At 51.3% G+C, this 14,541-nt stretch overlaps 4 protein-coding genes across 4 annotated transcripts; 3 read left to right on the plus strand and 1 right to left on the minus strand.

The window, feature by feature from the left end:
• Positions 1–226: 226 nt before the first annotated feature.
• On the minus strand, positions 227–2,714 carry NCU17271 (hypothetical protein; the record flags this gene model as incomplete). The annotated part of the gene is made up of 4 exons (XM_011397089.1): positions 227–874; positions 983–2,307; positions 2,366–2,509; positions 2,570–2,714. 4 exons carry the CDS (start codon positions 2,712–2,714, stop codon positions 227–229), a joined length of 2,262 nt encoding a protein of 753 aa, XP_011395391.1.
• Positions 2,715–3,264: 550 nt separating this feature from the next.
• NCU05766 (hypothetical protein) lies at positions 3,265–4,717 on the plus strand. Its single transcript, XM_954648.3, has 3 exons — positions 3,265–3,886; positions 3,982–4,106; positions 4,165–4,717. Exons 1-3 carry the CDS (start codon positions 3,454–3,456, stop codon positions 4,417–4,419), a joined length of 813 nt encoding a protein of 270 aa, XP_959741.2. The 5' UTR covers positions 3,265–3,453; the 3' UTR covers positions 4,420–4,717.
• A 4,019-nt stretch (positions 4,718–8,736) lies between these two features.
• On the plus strand, positions 8,737–10,788 carry NCU05767 (PRO1A C6 Zink-finger protein; the record flags this gene model as incomplete). The annotated part of the gene is made up of 2 exons (XM_954649.1): positions 8,737–9,735; positions 9,805–10,788. The coding sequence occupies 2 exons, from the start codon at positions 8,737–8,739 to the stop codon at positions 10,786–10,788; spliced, it is 1,983 nt and encodes a 660-aa protein (XP_959742.1).
• Positions 10,789–12,123: 1,335 nt separating this feature from the next.
• On the plus strand, positions 12,124–13,254 carry poi-2 (plenty of it-2). Its single transcript, XM_954650.2, has 2 exons — positions 12,124–12,284; positions 12,352–13,254. The coding sequence occupies exons 1-2, from the start codon at positions 12,216–12,218 to the stop codon at positions 12,997–12,999; spliced, it is 717 nt and encodes a 238-aa protein (XP_959743.1). The 5' UTR covers positions 12,124–12,215; the 3' UTR covers positions 13,000–13,254.
• The last annotated feature ends 1,287 nt before the right edge of the window (positions 13,255–14,541 follow it).

The raw sequence follows: 14,541 nt of genomic DNA on the forward strand, positions 1-14,541 counted from the left end.
GGTACCTAGTGGGATGAATGCACATGGGAGGGGGGCTTGGGATGGGAGAGGGGAAGGAAAGAAGGGACAAAGGAAGGAAAGGAGGAGACATTCAAGCAATCTGCAATGCAGTTGTAAATCAAGTTCATGTATCTGACGTCGGGATCAACAAAGCAACCGCAAAAGCAAAAGGCAAGAAGCTATATCATTAACATCCAGCCAAGGCATTCGAGATATCTAGAGACACCTACCTACTTGGCCTCTTCCCCTCCCCTCCATCCCTAGAGCTAGTTTCCGAACCTTCAACACACTCACCACTCCCAAACATGACCTCCCTCGCCACCTCCCACATCCTGGCTGGCCTAAACATCATTTCCACCGTAAAGAACCGCCTACAATCCGCTGGCTCGTAAATAAACTGCGCCGGAACCGTGCCTATACTCAAATCCTTCCCCATTTCCTCCTCACTGTTCTCTTCATCTCCATCGTCATCAAGGTAATACAAATCCCTAAAATTCACCCCTCCCTCTCCTTTCCAGCCCATCCTCAGCGGGAACTCGCCGGTGCCAAAACCAGCTCCAGGATTTGGATCAGGATCAGCAGGCGCCAACTTCTTCAGTCTTTGCAGTTCCTCTTCAGTCAGGATAGTACATGTAGTAGAGGTAGAGGTAGAGGTAGAGGTAGAGGTACCCTTAGACATAGCCAACTCCACAGCCCGCGAAACATGGCGGTAAATGGTTTTGAGAGACCAATACTGTCCTCCCTTGACGCCTCCGACGGCTTGCATGGGTGCATGTCGGGGACGACCGCCGAAGACGAGGGTGCGGACTTTGCCTTGGCGACGGAGGAGGGAGATGAGGAGGGCGCAGGTGGATGCGCATTCGCCGTTTGTTATCTTTCTGGTCAGTCAGTCACCTTACGTTACTTTACTTTTTACCTGCTTAGGAATCGTACATCTCCAGAGAGAAAAAAAAAAAAAAAAAGGAAAAAAGGAGAGACTTACAACAACGATATCCTCCGCTTTAAACGGCCTCCGTCCAGTCTTGCTTTTCTTAAAAGGCCCATACCCAAACACCGGATCCACCTCCGTCGACGCCAGTTCTAGATCAAAATGCGCAAGTAATCTCGACATATTCCCGCCCCCTTTGGGTATCTCATCCGGCCCAAAAATCTCTTCCCACCCCCCGGTAAACCTAGTCTTCTGATCCGGTCTAACAGCCACGCTCGCCATAAACGGGGGATCAATCGGCACTTCTTCTTCTCTCAGCTCAGTATCCTTATAAACCGCACTATACACCTTCCCAACAAGGTTCACTATCTCAGTCGCCCGAAACCTTGTAGCCGTCCGGATTTCCAAGTCAGGAAACAGAACCTTGAAAATATTCAAGCCGGGAATCACGTCCCCTCCGGGATTCCCGCTCAGATCTAAAATCAACTTGGTTTTGTTGTCTTGCTCTGCGGCAAGGGTGAGGAAGTCTTGTGCTGTTTGGGAAAAGGTGATGCCGGCTGTGTGTTGGAAGGTGGGGATTTGTAGGACTGCTGTGTCGTTATCGAGGTAATACCCCCTTAACGAGTTTTGGGGGGTGCGGATGATGGGCGTGGGGTAGATTCCCTCTGTGCTTGGAGGGGGGTCTTTTGGATTATTGTGAAGGTGCTGTCGAGGGGGTGGTGGAATGGGTGAGTGGGAGAAACTTGAAAGAGAGGGCGTGTAGTCTGGTAGACAAGCGGCTTTGAAGAGCGTTTGGCCGTCGGTGTAGTTCATGGGTCCGTTGGTAGCGGGCCAGGTGACGGTTGTGTTAACCTGCATTGTCGTACCATTGTGGAATTTGAGGAGGTAGTGGGCAGCTCCTGGCCAGAGACCTTGGTAACTTTGCCAGCCGCCTCCTGTAAGAAGACCGGTGTATTGGTTGACGGGGGAGGGGAAGAGGTGGTTGTAGCGGGCGTCGGGGTCGTGGTATTGGAAGGTGAGGGCGAGGTGGGCTTGGAGGAAGTAAGTGGCGTCGATGGAGTTGATCTCGACTAGGTGGGATACTTGTGTGTTGGGGAATCCGGAATACAACAACTTTGCGTCGTTCCATGTGTAGATTTTGGGTAACTCGAGGCCGTCTGATGAGATGGATACCAAGGAAGGGCTGCGTTGGAAGTGGAAGATTTGCTGGGAGCAGAGATTGATTTCTAGATGGCCTTCGTTTGCTCGATGGATAAGGGACTTGATGTCGTTGTCGAATCCGTATTGACTTTTGTAGATACTTTTCTCAGCTCTTTGTCGAATCTTGTCGAAACCTTTGAGAAGATCGATGGAGGGTGTCTTGTAGCCAGATGGCGCATCTATGAACATGTCATTTGAGTATTTTATTCAACACTCGCTTCTCATGGAGTCACTCACGTTTGAGAGAGTCGAGAGTCGACTGGAACTGGAGATATTTTAGGTACTCATTCAAAAACTTGACTGCGCGCTCAGAGTCAAAGGGCATGGACATCAGACAGTCATATGCCGTTTGTCCTGGGATGTCGGAGAAGTCTCCATGGCCTAGGCAACAAGGGGTCAGCTTCATGAACAAAGCAATGGGCATGATGTGCTTCCACGTACCGCCACTCTTGGTCCAAATTTCATATGAACGGGCTATCTGTAAGCATGCGTCATCGGTAACGACCTCATTATGTGCCGCTCTGACTGATGCCAGGGTTAATAGCACGGAGAAAAACAGCATGAAGGCTGTCGTCGAGCCATGCATGTTCCTCCCCGGAAGTGCTGAACTGGACACCCAGAAAGCTGACAGTTCACAATAATGCAACCTGTTGCTGAGACTGTTAGCGACAAGACCCCTGTACACTCATGCTCTAGGGGCATGGACTAACACTTACAGCGACTTGGAGCATTCGAAAAGTGGGGCCCGGGCGCACCTGTGTCTGATTGCGGGTCCTGTCTTCCCGGAAAGTGCTTCTGCCCGCTTCAGTTCTTTTGCTTGCGGAGGCAGAAAGAGACACGACACCCAATTGCTCAATAGCGGTACACGAAGCTCGATAGTTTCATCTTTGCAATGGCGAGAATACCCAAAGTCGAGAGAACAACAAGTGGTCGGGACGGAACCTCGCCGCGGATTTGGCGCGAAGCTCGGAGGGGGCGCCAAGACGAGACGCGAGCGCTGAATGCGCCAAAGATGGGGATGCCCGGCCTTGAACGCGGACCGTCGGGCGGGCGACGGCGGCAGACTGGGCGCCAGACGGGCCTCAAGCGAGACGGTACTGCGCGCGCCCCGGATCCAAAGTCCAACCATGGTCATCGGTTGCCGCTGGAATTGCCTCGAGGGATGGAGGCCGTAGGGGCCTTAACCATCAAGCCATTGCTGACTGTCATGGTTACCTAGGCGATTCCCTACCTACTTTCCACCTAATTTCCATGGCGAACGGAGATGACCTGACCTAGGAGCTCCAACAGACACACCCACCACCACCACACTTCAAGACGACATCATGGACCACTACAGAGACGACCAAAGCAGCACCACCGTCCGGTCTTCCGCTTCCGGATCCAACATGGTCGACGACGACATGGAAGAAAAGGAGAACTTGCTCGAATCCAACCCTCCACGCACCCCAGGGAAGCGAACGAATACGAGGAGAGGCAGACTCATGATCCTGAGTCTCCCATGTACCACCTTTTTCCTTGCCTTGTCCAACGTCCTATCGCTAGCAGCCTTGGTGGCCGTCACTCTACGGCCCATAGCAACAACAACAACAGTACCGGTATCTTCAACAACCGCAGAACAACCACCACGCCAATACCCCGAACAACCACCCTGGGAGCCCCAAGTGGATTTCCGAACTGAGATCTTTCGGTTCCAGACGATTTATGGAGCGGAGCCCAGTGAGGAGGTGGATCAGGCTTGGACTGCCATGATTCCTAGTATGTCATTATCCTCATCTCTCAGTCTCCTATTTTGAAACGTCCTCGTCCGAAGAACGTTGTATAACTAACAAGCGAATACCACAACAAAACAGAAGGCAAAGGCTTCATCCTCCTCCCCAACGAGACATCCGAAGCATTACCAGACCTCCCAAGGCTGGATAAATCCAACAAGCAACAACACGCCATGATCTCCGTTTTTCATCAACTACACTGTCTCGTGAGCTTTTCTGTCCTCCCTATCCTCCCAACAATTACTGATACGCAAAAACAAAAAGTACATGACCCGCGCCGGCTACTTCGCCGCCAAATCCGGCAACTTGGACGAAGTCAACACCCCCCATCTGACACACTGCTGGGACTACCTCCGGCAGGGCATCATGTGCAATGCCGACACCACTCTCGAATGGATCACGTACCCCGACGAGAGTGGGAGCACGGGGTGGGGATATCAGCATACGTGCAAGGACTTTGGGGCCGTGTTTGAGTGGGCTGAGCGTCATCGGTTTAGGGAGTGGAAGGTTATTCATTAGTTTGATTCATGTAGATAGGTATCATTGTGAGGAAAGGTAAACTAGTAGGGTCGAGGTTGGGTTCAGGTGGGTTGGTACCTGCCAAGACGGTTGAGGTTGGAATAATGTAATGGTGGGGTTGCGATGAGGGATACACCTACACCACATGGGTTGGCCTGGTGGGTAGCACGATCGATCGTATATGTGGTGTAGTTGCGGGAGGGAACACGCAGCAGTGAGAGGTTCCATTGTCTCTTGTGTTTTTTTTCGAACGAAGGAAAGTGAGAAATGATGACAAAGTAGAATTATCTTTAGCCTACCTACCTTCCTTCCCCCCTCCTCTCCTCCTTCCAGTGTAGTTCCAAGATCTGACCGAGTCCCAAGATTTGTGTAAAACCAGAGTTCGAATCAACCAAAATCTCCCTCCTCCTAACTTGGCTCTTTCCCCTCCTCCTCCTCTTCCTCTTCTTCCGTTCATCTCTCCGCAAACGTAACGTGGTACTACCTCTAACACCCCCACACACACTTCCCGCCAGATGGTGATACCAATCTCAAACAAACAATCTCAGATTTTAGGTACCTACCTAGGGTACTTACACTACACTACCTCAACCATAACTTACTTACTACCCCGGCCTACACACACATCGTCATTCCCTAGTTTTGTTCTAGGCATGTATCCCGCATGCCGTGCCCACCAAAAAGAAACATGACGTACCTACTATTCTTCTTCGACATGGGCTAGCTAGCTAGATGCAGGTATGTATGTATATGCATTTTCACCGCTACTTGGACTAGTTTTCTTTTCTTCCCGTCCGTCCGTCCGTCCGTGCCTTCACGTGGACCCTTTGAGTCTCGTCACTCGACAAACGATGAAAGGTCTCTCTCTCCTTCTTGCCGGTCTCGATCGATCGAAAGAAAGAGTAGCAGCGGTTTTTCTTCTTCTTCTTCTTCTGCATTATTGCTACATACATATGCAATATAAAAAATGCAGTAATGGTAAAAGTGATAGTGAAATGGGATTGGGTTGGGCTCTTATGTACCCCCCCCCCCCCCCCCCCCCCCTCCCTTTACCTATAACCCGGGCCCGGGCCCCTTCCCGCAAGTGTGTGGAACGGGCTCGGGGTGGGGGAAGGGAGGAAGGGAGGGAGGGACCCCGCTTTCCCGCATATTAAGATCGGGGCGGGGAGTAGGACCCCCGCTCGCCCCGTTCGGTTCCGGCTGGGGCATCGCAGTACCTTAGGTAACAAACCTCAGGTAACCGTGTTTGGCGATACCTTAGCTTATTCCTTTCCGCGGCCCGCACCGCAACTGCACAAAATGAGGGAGGACGCACTGCAATCTGCCGAACGAGTACATTTCATCTTCCATTCCTCCATTCATTCAGTTTCCCATCACGTAAAACCACCGAAGCACAACACATAAAAAATGAGGGGTCCAGCAACTAGTCTACAACTGCAACTCTTGGTACCTACATACAAGTTAGTACATCACCACCACCGTAGCGAAACGATGGTGATGCTTGGCGGCGTGAAAGCCCAAGATGGAGAACGGTTGAACCCGTGAGCCACGCACGCCCTTGAAGCATACCTACCTCATATTATAACCAATATATAACCAACAATGTAAGGTAGGTATATGTACGTTTATAGTCAAGCAACCTGCTGAAATCATGAGCTGGAACTTTCCTTGAACGAGAGGAACTCGTATGTGATGCCGACGTTGTGAAATACGAACTGCTAGAGGAAGAAGGGGGGCTGAAACAGAAATTCGGTCACCGCTTTTACCGAGAGACACACAAGGAATGTTTCGTCGTGTGGGGTTGAACAAGTAGTGTTTCGTTTCGACGACAATGATGAGGGCGTGCAAGAGGGGGGGGGGAACACGACAGGCGGATGTGAGATGCGATATTGGTTAGTGTCCTTCTCCTGCTTCTAGATTGTAGAACCAGGGATTCTCGTAATTCGGGAATTTCCACACTTGAAGTAAGTGACCTTTGGGTATATTTACCTTGTTTAGGTACTTACCTCGGTCGGCGAGCCAACCTAGGTAGGTACTGGCCCCGTTTGGTTCAACCAACAAAATAAAAGTTTGTATGGGAAAATGATCCCTGTCAGCTAATAAATTGTTTTTTTGCTGTTTTATGCAGGAAGTTGGGGGTTATATTAGTCTTGGCTGCATTTAGAGGTACTACGCTAAGGTAAGTAGATACAATGCAATCCGGAAGGCTTAAGAAGGGAATTAGTAGGCCTATACAAGAGCAATTTGTTAGTTCCTATCCTCCCTCCTCAAAGCATGAAGATACCAAGCAACAGTTTACACCCTTATTACAACAATGCGTTTTTTGGCCCCCATCCTCCTACGGTACCTCTTGGCTGCGTTTTTAGTTTTGTACCCTCCTCTACCCCTTGTAAAAACAAGTTGACTTTTTATTGGTTGAACCAAACGGGGCCACTATCTCACCATCACTCCGAAGAGTGCGTGGTGATCCAGATCTTCAACATGTTTAAAATAATTGTATAATCACTCGCATATCCTCTCTGAAAAAGGAAAACGATGGTGTAAAGGTGCATCTGGAGTTTCAATAGTCTGGAAAGTCGCACATCAGCCGTGACTACAAGTGTAGACAATACATACGACGAACCAATGGGCGCATGGACTTGTTGTCTCAGAGCCTCCTCCACTTGACCCTACACCGGGCTTTGGCCCGCTCCTGCCCCCATGCCAGGATCTGAATGCAAAAGAGCGGCTCGGCATCTAGTCGTCCCGGGACTGAATGTTTAGGTCTCGGCCAATGAGACCCGAAGGTCACCCGCCCGGATCTACAGATGTGCGCTTGCGATCTCGGTGGTTCCAAACATGCATGGTACGGGGACCTCGCGGGGCGAGGGGGCTAGACTGAGTGCAGAGGTTAGAGGATGACGTCCTTGTTCTTTTCCAGAAGGGGTTCGATACTTGGGAACCTCCCGTCTTGAGTGTCGATCTGAAGAGACTTCTCTTTCCCTCCCCCTCGAATAGTTCGGGATTCCAGGCCAATAGCCATATATGCACAAGGATCGTCTTGTCGGGATTCTCATCTACTTCCGGTCACTAGAGAATACGAACAGCCTTGGGCACTCGGTATTTAAGAGGGTCGCGTAACGAGTACACCACACATTCTCACCCCGATCCTTACAACCTGGGGCGGGAAGTGGCCATGATCCTGCAGGTCGCCGACTGTGAGAGCTTGGTGGTTACCTGTTAGCGTCCCCCAACAGCCATCTCCGAAGACCTGCGTGGTGAAACAGCCCCACGAGCACTTACATAGCTACCATACAATATAACTGGTCCTTGATCATGGAGATCCTCCATCACTAGGTAGCTTATGCATGACGTGAGTTCCTTTCCATTGGATGTCAATGAGCCTCCCCGTGTTTCTCTCTTTTGCTAGCCATCCGCCCAAAGTCCAACCCGAATCTCTTCGATTTTTCCCCATCAAGGATCCCTTGCCCTTCGAGAAACCCGTCGGGAACTCTCTGCAGTCCCATGATGGGGGTAGCCTCTCTTTACAGACGCTCAACCTTAGAGGTAGTCAGTCCCCATCCACTCCCCGCCACACTTGGCGCAGCCGTTTTGGTCTCTGAGGTCCAAATTGTGTGACATTATGGTTGGTGAGTGTGGGGTTAATGTCACACTGACTTGGACCCGTAGCGACCGGAAGCTCAGGGGCCATCGTAGGTGGGGGGTAGCTACCATTCCGGAAGGTCACAGGGTATTCCCAGCTTTTAGCTGTGCGGCAATGTCGATCATTAGACTGCTGAGAGATCTGATCTAGGCGGCTAGCGGGGACTCGGATTCTCATCTTGGTGGTTGATTGATGCTCTCCATCGCAATCGCTGCTGCTGCTGTTGTAATTCGCATCTCCCTGCGTGTACGTCATGTCAACAACAAATCAGTGTTTCGATGTTGACCCTACTACCTTCCACTCTGTGCTTCTAGGGCCCTCCATGTTGAAACAGGAAAGAGTCGTCGAAATGAGACTGGAAAAAAAAAAAAGACATGAGACTGCCTTCGCTCTTCTCTCCCCCAATGTGACAGTGACACTTGGGACAATTTGTCAATGCCGTTCACTCGTCTTGTTAAGCCAGCTTCTCCGTCTTACCCTACCCATCAATATCCCCGTCCTCAAACCTGTCGGTCTCGAAGTGGTAGCTCCGTTACACCAGGTTGAAGCCCCCTCCCATCCACTTTTGCAAGCCGTCACTCGTCAACCGCCACCATTAGCAACATCTCAACAACAAGCTGACGGGATAACTCACGCTTGCGGTTGCTCAAATTGCCCTTCTTCCTCCTTCTCCAATGCCGTCGGGACAACGAAGTAAAAGTGGATGTTGGACTTGTCGTCTGCGCCGCAAAAAGTGTCTCGAAGGCGGACCACCCTGTTCAAACTGCGAATCTCGAGGCATCTTTTGCCATGGTTATGGTCCCAAACCCAACTGGAAAGATAGAGGAGACAGGGAAAGGGAAGAGGCGAACAGGCTTCAACTCCAAACACGAAGACGTCGAAGATCAACGGCCACCCAAAGCCATGCCTCTAACCCATCCGTATCCGAATCGTCGACATCTTCCAGGGGCACTATCGACATCGGTAGCCCTCCCATCCCGGCTGCCGAGTCACCTTCGCTGTCACCGTTCTTGTCGTCCGACTTCTCGTTCGCCTTGTCCCCTTCCTCCGGGCATGAACGAAACACAGGGATAGAGTTCGAATTTCTTGATGCCCTAACAATAGCCCCCGACTCTCTCACTGCCTCTTACAACGATGATATCTGGGCGAGTCATGGCCAAACGGATGCAGCGCTGGTCGAGATTTCACCCTTGGACCCCACAACAGCCCTACAGCGTCTTCCTGAAGTTTCGGAACACTCCAAGCAGCCATCAGAAGTGCCAACACCGCTCAGTCTCTCCTGTTTGGGCTCCGACAATGGCACTGGTTCGGGAATGCATGGTCCCCCAACTTCAGAGAATGATATCGAGTTGGTCATGCACTTCATCGGCGAGACGTGTCCGTTGCAACATGGTTCCTATCGTTCTTCATCAGCAACACAGAGGAGTTGGGCACTCTTCCTGCTGATGAGGTCTCCGACATTTTATCACGCTTCCCTCAGCATGAGCGCCTATCACATGTCTCTGACTCTTGCCGGACATAGTGATGCTCGCGCTACAGCAGTCAATGACTACCAATCGCACAGGATGCAAGCTTTGGACAGCTTTTGTGAGCTTATGGACGTTAACCGGCAACGTTCAGGGGGGGTGTTTGGCGAAAGCTTGATATGCGCGGTACAGCTTGCTCTGTTGGAGGTGAGTAATATGAGCCGCTGGACCAGCGCCAGGTTTTCAGATTGTTGTTGTTGTTGACTTTTACCCTAGGCTTTAGGCAAAAACATGCAAAGCTGCCACTCGTACCTCTCTTCGGCAGTCCAAATCCTCCTTGACGACCTGCGCCAGGCCTCCTTAACGCCTGATAGCGGGATCAACAAATCATCTATAGCTCAACCCCAGCAACAGCAACTCCCGCTCGGTCTCCCATTAGGCACCAGTAGCCCAGTGCCACCTGGTCCGTCTCCCATGGAACAAACAGCTCTCTCTTTCTTTCGTGCCATTCTGATCTGGAATGACATCCTCTCGTCCTCTTCCCTCAAGAAAATTCCTTCTGCGGCCGCCTCCTACCGGGACCTCCTCACCTCTTCACCCTCTTTCTGTGTTTCTTTCCAGTCCACCACGGGCTGTGAACCATGGATCCTCGTAGCGATAATGGACGCCACTGCCCTCGAAGTTTGGAAGAGAGACCAGGAGAATCAAGGTAATCTAAGTATAAGAGAGCTGGTCAACCGTGCCTCCAAACTGGAGAATATAGTCGAGGAAGGAATAAAGCGCTTGGGAGGTGGCAGTAGCAACAACGGTCTCCAAAGCTTGGTCTTCTCTTACGCCTTGCTTACACACTTGCACTCCATCGTGTCAGGGCCACTGGCCAGTGTGCCAGAGATAAGCGAGAGTATTGAGCGTTCCCTTGCGGTCTGGAAGCGGATCCCCGAGTCTATAAGCCCCAGGAGCTTGGCTTGGCCATATTGCGTGTGCGCGAGTCTGGCAACAAGGGAGCAAAGGGAGGTATTCAGAGAACTTCTGATCCCTGACCGCTTGTCAAGTGTTGACTCGACGCTGGGAAGTTTGAGAGAGTTGAAAGCTGTTGTTGAAGAATGCTGGAGGCTGGTTGATGGGGTCAGAACGGGGTCAGGTTTCATGTCCGTGGAGAGTAATGGCGGTGGAAGAGATCGGTTGCTTTCTACCTCGTCGGTGAAGGTCGATTGGAGGGAAGTTATGCAGCGATCGAATTTGGGGCTGTTGTTTACTTGAGTTTTTGTAAGAGTGGTCCCAGAGACTATTAGGTCAGTTGTCTGGGGCCTTTGTGGAAAGAAATAACACATCCCAGTGAGCATCCGGACATGAAAGCATTGTTAAAAAATGCAACAAAGTGCGAAACAATCTCTCCGGATGCACTAGGCACTGGATATTCGGACCCCTGAGGTGAACTTGATCCTTTATGCTCAAGGACCAGAGATTTCTTAGAGTCCCCATATTGACAGGATTACTGGCGGCGAGTCGCTGACCGCTGCAGCTGGTTGGCGAGCAAACCCGTGAGTGAACTTTGGTAGTAAGGAAACCAACAGAAGTCGGACAATTTGCTCCGGTTCTGCGTCTCCTGCTCTATGGCCCTAGGTGACGAGAATATTATAATCACACCGAAAACATCAGCTCCTACTTTCGCTCACCGACCACACTTTCCAGATTATTCATTATGCGCGTGCAGAGACTCAGGATGCCATATTTTGAATGCCTTGGTGCGCTGTTTCACTCCCAGTAAATCTTGAAAGAGGGTAGCGCTTGGCATATTGGAAGGGTAGTGCCGTTCTTGACTCGTAAAAGAGCCTTTACGGCGGGTAAAATGGACAAGGCGCTACTGACACCCTCAAAGGAACAGGAAAATTGGACGATAACACCCTCCGGCTTGACGGGGTGATGAAACCAACCTGACCCCAGATTCCTTCCTGTAAGAGTCTCATAATTCGAGTGCATTTCATGCGTAGTTGCTTCTCAAAGCGAGGCGCTGGCCTACTGAGCCTTGATCGCAAGAATTCATAGAAGCGCGGCGCTTGAGCTGCGCCAATGGGGAGGATAGGGGGCAAGCGAGGAGATGTAACAAATGCACGAAACGGAAGTCGTGACCCTGTTCTCAAGGAATTCTCTACCAGGATACACGTTGAATCGTCAACAGAGGGGTATGGAAGGCATCAGATATGTGATGCCGCAGGTGAGTGTGTAGTGAAAATAACGCCCGCGAACATGAACTGCGTTAAACGCCGGTGTGAGTGCCCGAACTTTCCGGCGCGGTTCAATTGCCTGCTCACAACATGCGCCCTAATGTTTGACGAACATGGCTTTGATAATTCATCGTACAAGCGGATCTGGCGGCGATGCGTTTGTGTGGCGCTTGTAGTTGGGTTCGGCTCGCTGAATGGACAACGTGCTGCCCAATCGCTATCTGGCGAGGAGTAGAGGTATCTTGGAGTAGAATGAGGTGACTCAGAGGCGCCACGATCGTAGTCGGCAAAGATGGAAGTAGGCTTTTTGGGTATAAGTGATCAGGAAATCTTCCTGCTCTTCCAGTCGTCAGTTATCACTCAGTCACACGTCTCATCACCAGACCAAGGGCAGACACCTACAACTTACTACGCCATCCGAAATCTCCCCACAAAATCTCGAGTCGATACGCAACCGTCACCATGAAGTACTCGAGTTCCATCCTGATCGCAGCTTTCTGCGTTAGCGTCCTTGCCGCTCCTGCTGCTAAGGTCAGTCTTTCACAGTAAGGGCGCCGTGATTTGATGTCCCATGTTGCTAATTAGAGAGGGCGAATAGCGTTCATCCGTTGAGGATTACGTGATCGAGGTGGACAAGCGTTCGTCGGTTGAAGACTATGTCATCCCCATCGACAAGCGTGGTGCCGTCGAAGACTACGTGATCCCGATTGACAAGCGTCACAACTCCGTCGAGGACTACGTGATTGCGGTTGACAGGCGTGGTTCCGTTGAGGACTATGTCATCCCCATCGACAAGAGGTCTTCGGTTGAGGATTACGTGATTTCCGTCGACAACAAGCGCAGCTCGGTTGAAGATTACGCAATCGGGGTCGATAAGCGTGGTGCTGTCGAAGACTATGTGATCGAGGTTGACAAGCGCCACAACTCCGTCGAGGACTACGCCATCGGGGTCGATAAGCGTGGTGCTGTTGAGGACTATGTCATCCCCATCGACAAGCGTGGTGCCGTCGAAGACTACGTGATCCCGATCGACAAGCGTCACAACTCCGTCGAGGACTACGCGATCGGGGTCGACAAGCGTGGTGCCGTCGAGGACTATGTGATCGAGGTCGACAAGCGTCACGGTGGTGTTGAGGACTACGCCATCGGGGTCGATAAGCGTGGTTCTGTCGAGGACTACGTGATCCCGATCGACAAGCGCCACAACTCCGTCGAGGACTATGTGATCGAGGTCGACAAGGCCTAAATGACCGCCTGGGACAGGTCAGCACAATGAGATATGGCGCGGGATCAGGCTGGGGACGGGGGACCAACATGGAATACTTGAAGGACTGGGACTTGAATTCTCTCTGGTGGTTTGGGAAATGGTGGAAAGGGCAATGGCGGCAACGTGTTACGACTTGTGATGACGACTTTTGGCCTAGGAATGTTCTGGACTTATGATGTAACGTTTTGACGTACTTTCACTCTTTTAGCTAGGAAAGTGAGCACAGTGATGTTGTATCCTTTCGTTCGTCTGATTGATGTGCTTGCTTTTGTGCCTTTGAGATGCTGACTTGGCGACATTTCCATGTGGATGGCCTCCTTTGAGACCAGGACGGAAAAAAGAGGGCTCACATCAATGTTTACGGATGACGAAGACCAAAGTAGTACCTTGCATTGGAAAAAAGGGACAGCAATAAGCATTGCTTGGAGGTTTCTGTTACCTGTGAGATTCCAACTCGAGGAATCCATTGCCGACACGGGAATCAATGGCTACAGTGGTTCAATTGAATGTGCAACTGAAAGGAGACGAAACGAAAGGGACAAGAAGTCAGGTCGAGAGTTGCCTTCCACTTGACAAGACGAAAACTGGACCGGCAACAGCGCACCTACCTAGGCAAGCATGGGCAGTGGGATGTCCAAACGCCAACCGCGCTTGCCCGCATCTACATACGCCACACAGGAAGGCACGGCAGGCAGCATTGATAAGTAGGACACTGCGCAAAGATGGAAATTACCTAGAAAATCCTCATTGCTAGGTATGGAAGGAACGAAGACAACAACCCCGCTCCTGAAAATTCTCTTCCTGTGCTAATCCACCCGTCGACAGAATGGACTTCCTCTCTGAGACTTCAGCAACCTCACCGCCTCCGTGTCTTGTGCTTCCTGCTCTCGCAATCTCCACAGTTCACTTTTCCTGGTCTCTGGAATAGGTTTCGCCCATTTCTCCGCCTCCTCTTTTCCTTTCTTCCTCTCCATCCATCTGTTTCTGTCTTCTTCAGTCCAGCGCGGCGGGAAATAATCGTCGAATCCGTTCTAGGGATGGCGACGATGTCCATGAGACGATGGTGCCGTTGGTAGCTCGTCACTGAAACCCCGGCGACGGGGGCGACGCATGTTGGCGGTGGGACCAGAGACATGCTGTGGCGGATAAGGAGCGGCAGTTGGGTGCACGCGGTAGGAGGGAACACGATATACGCGATGAGTCGGAATCTCGTTTTCAGGTTCTTGCTGATAATGACTGCTATCATCCGACTCAGAAACAGTCACGACGGTTGGAGGAGGGGGGTAGGATCGAGAAAATGCAGCCTGGCGACGGGTGGGGACTGGTAAAGCAGAAGGCAAAGCATATTCGACCCCTGAAGGCCGTTCCCTTCTCCAAGAACTTCTTTCTAGGTACGCCTGACGAGAGGGGCTTGGGCATGCGTTAAGTTCTCTGATGAGCTCGGCCGTGTTCCTTTTCGAAGATTTTCTCTTCGGTAAAGTCTGTCCGCGATTCGAACCCCTGGATGAACGAGAGTAGCTG

The sequence above is a fragment of the Neurospora crassa genome, linkage group VII, assembly GCF_000182925.2.
Source record: "Neurospora crassa OR74A linkage group VII, whole genome shotgun sequence".
NCBI classification, from domain to species: Eukaryota; Fungi; Ascomycota; class Sordariomycetes; order Sordariales; family Sordariaceae; genus Neurospora; species Neurospora crassa.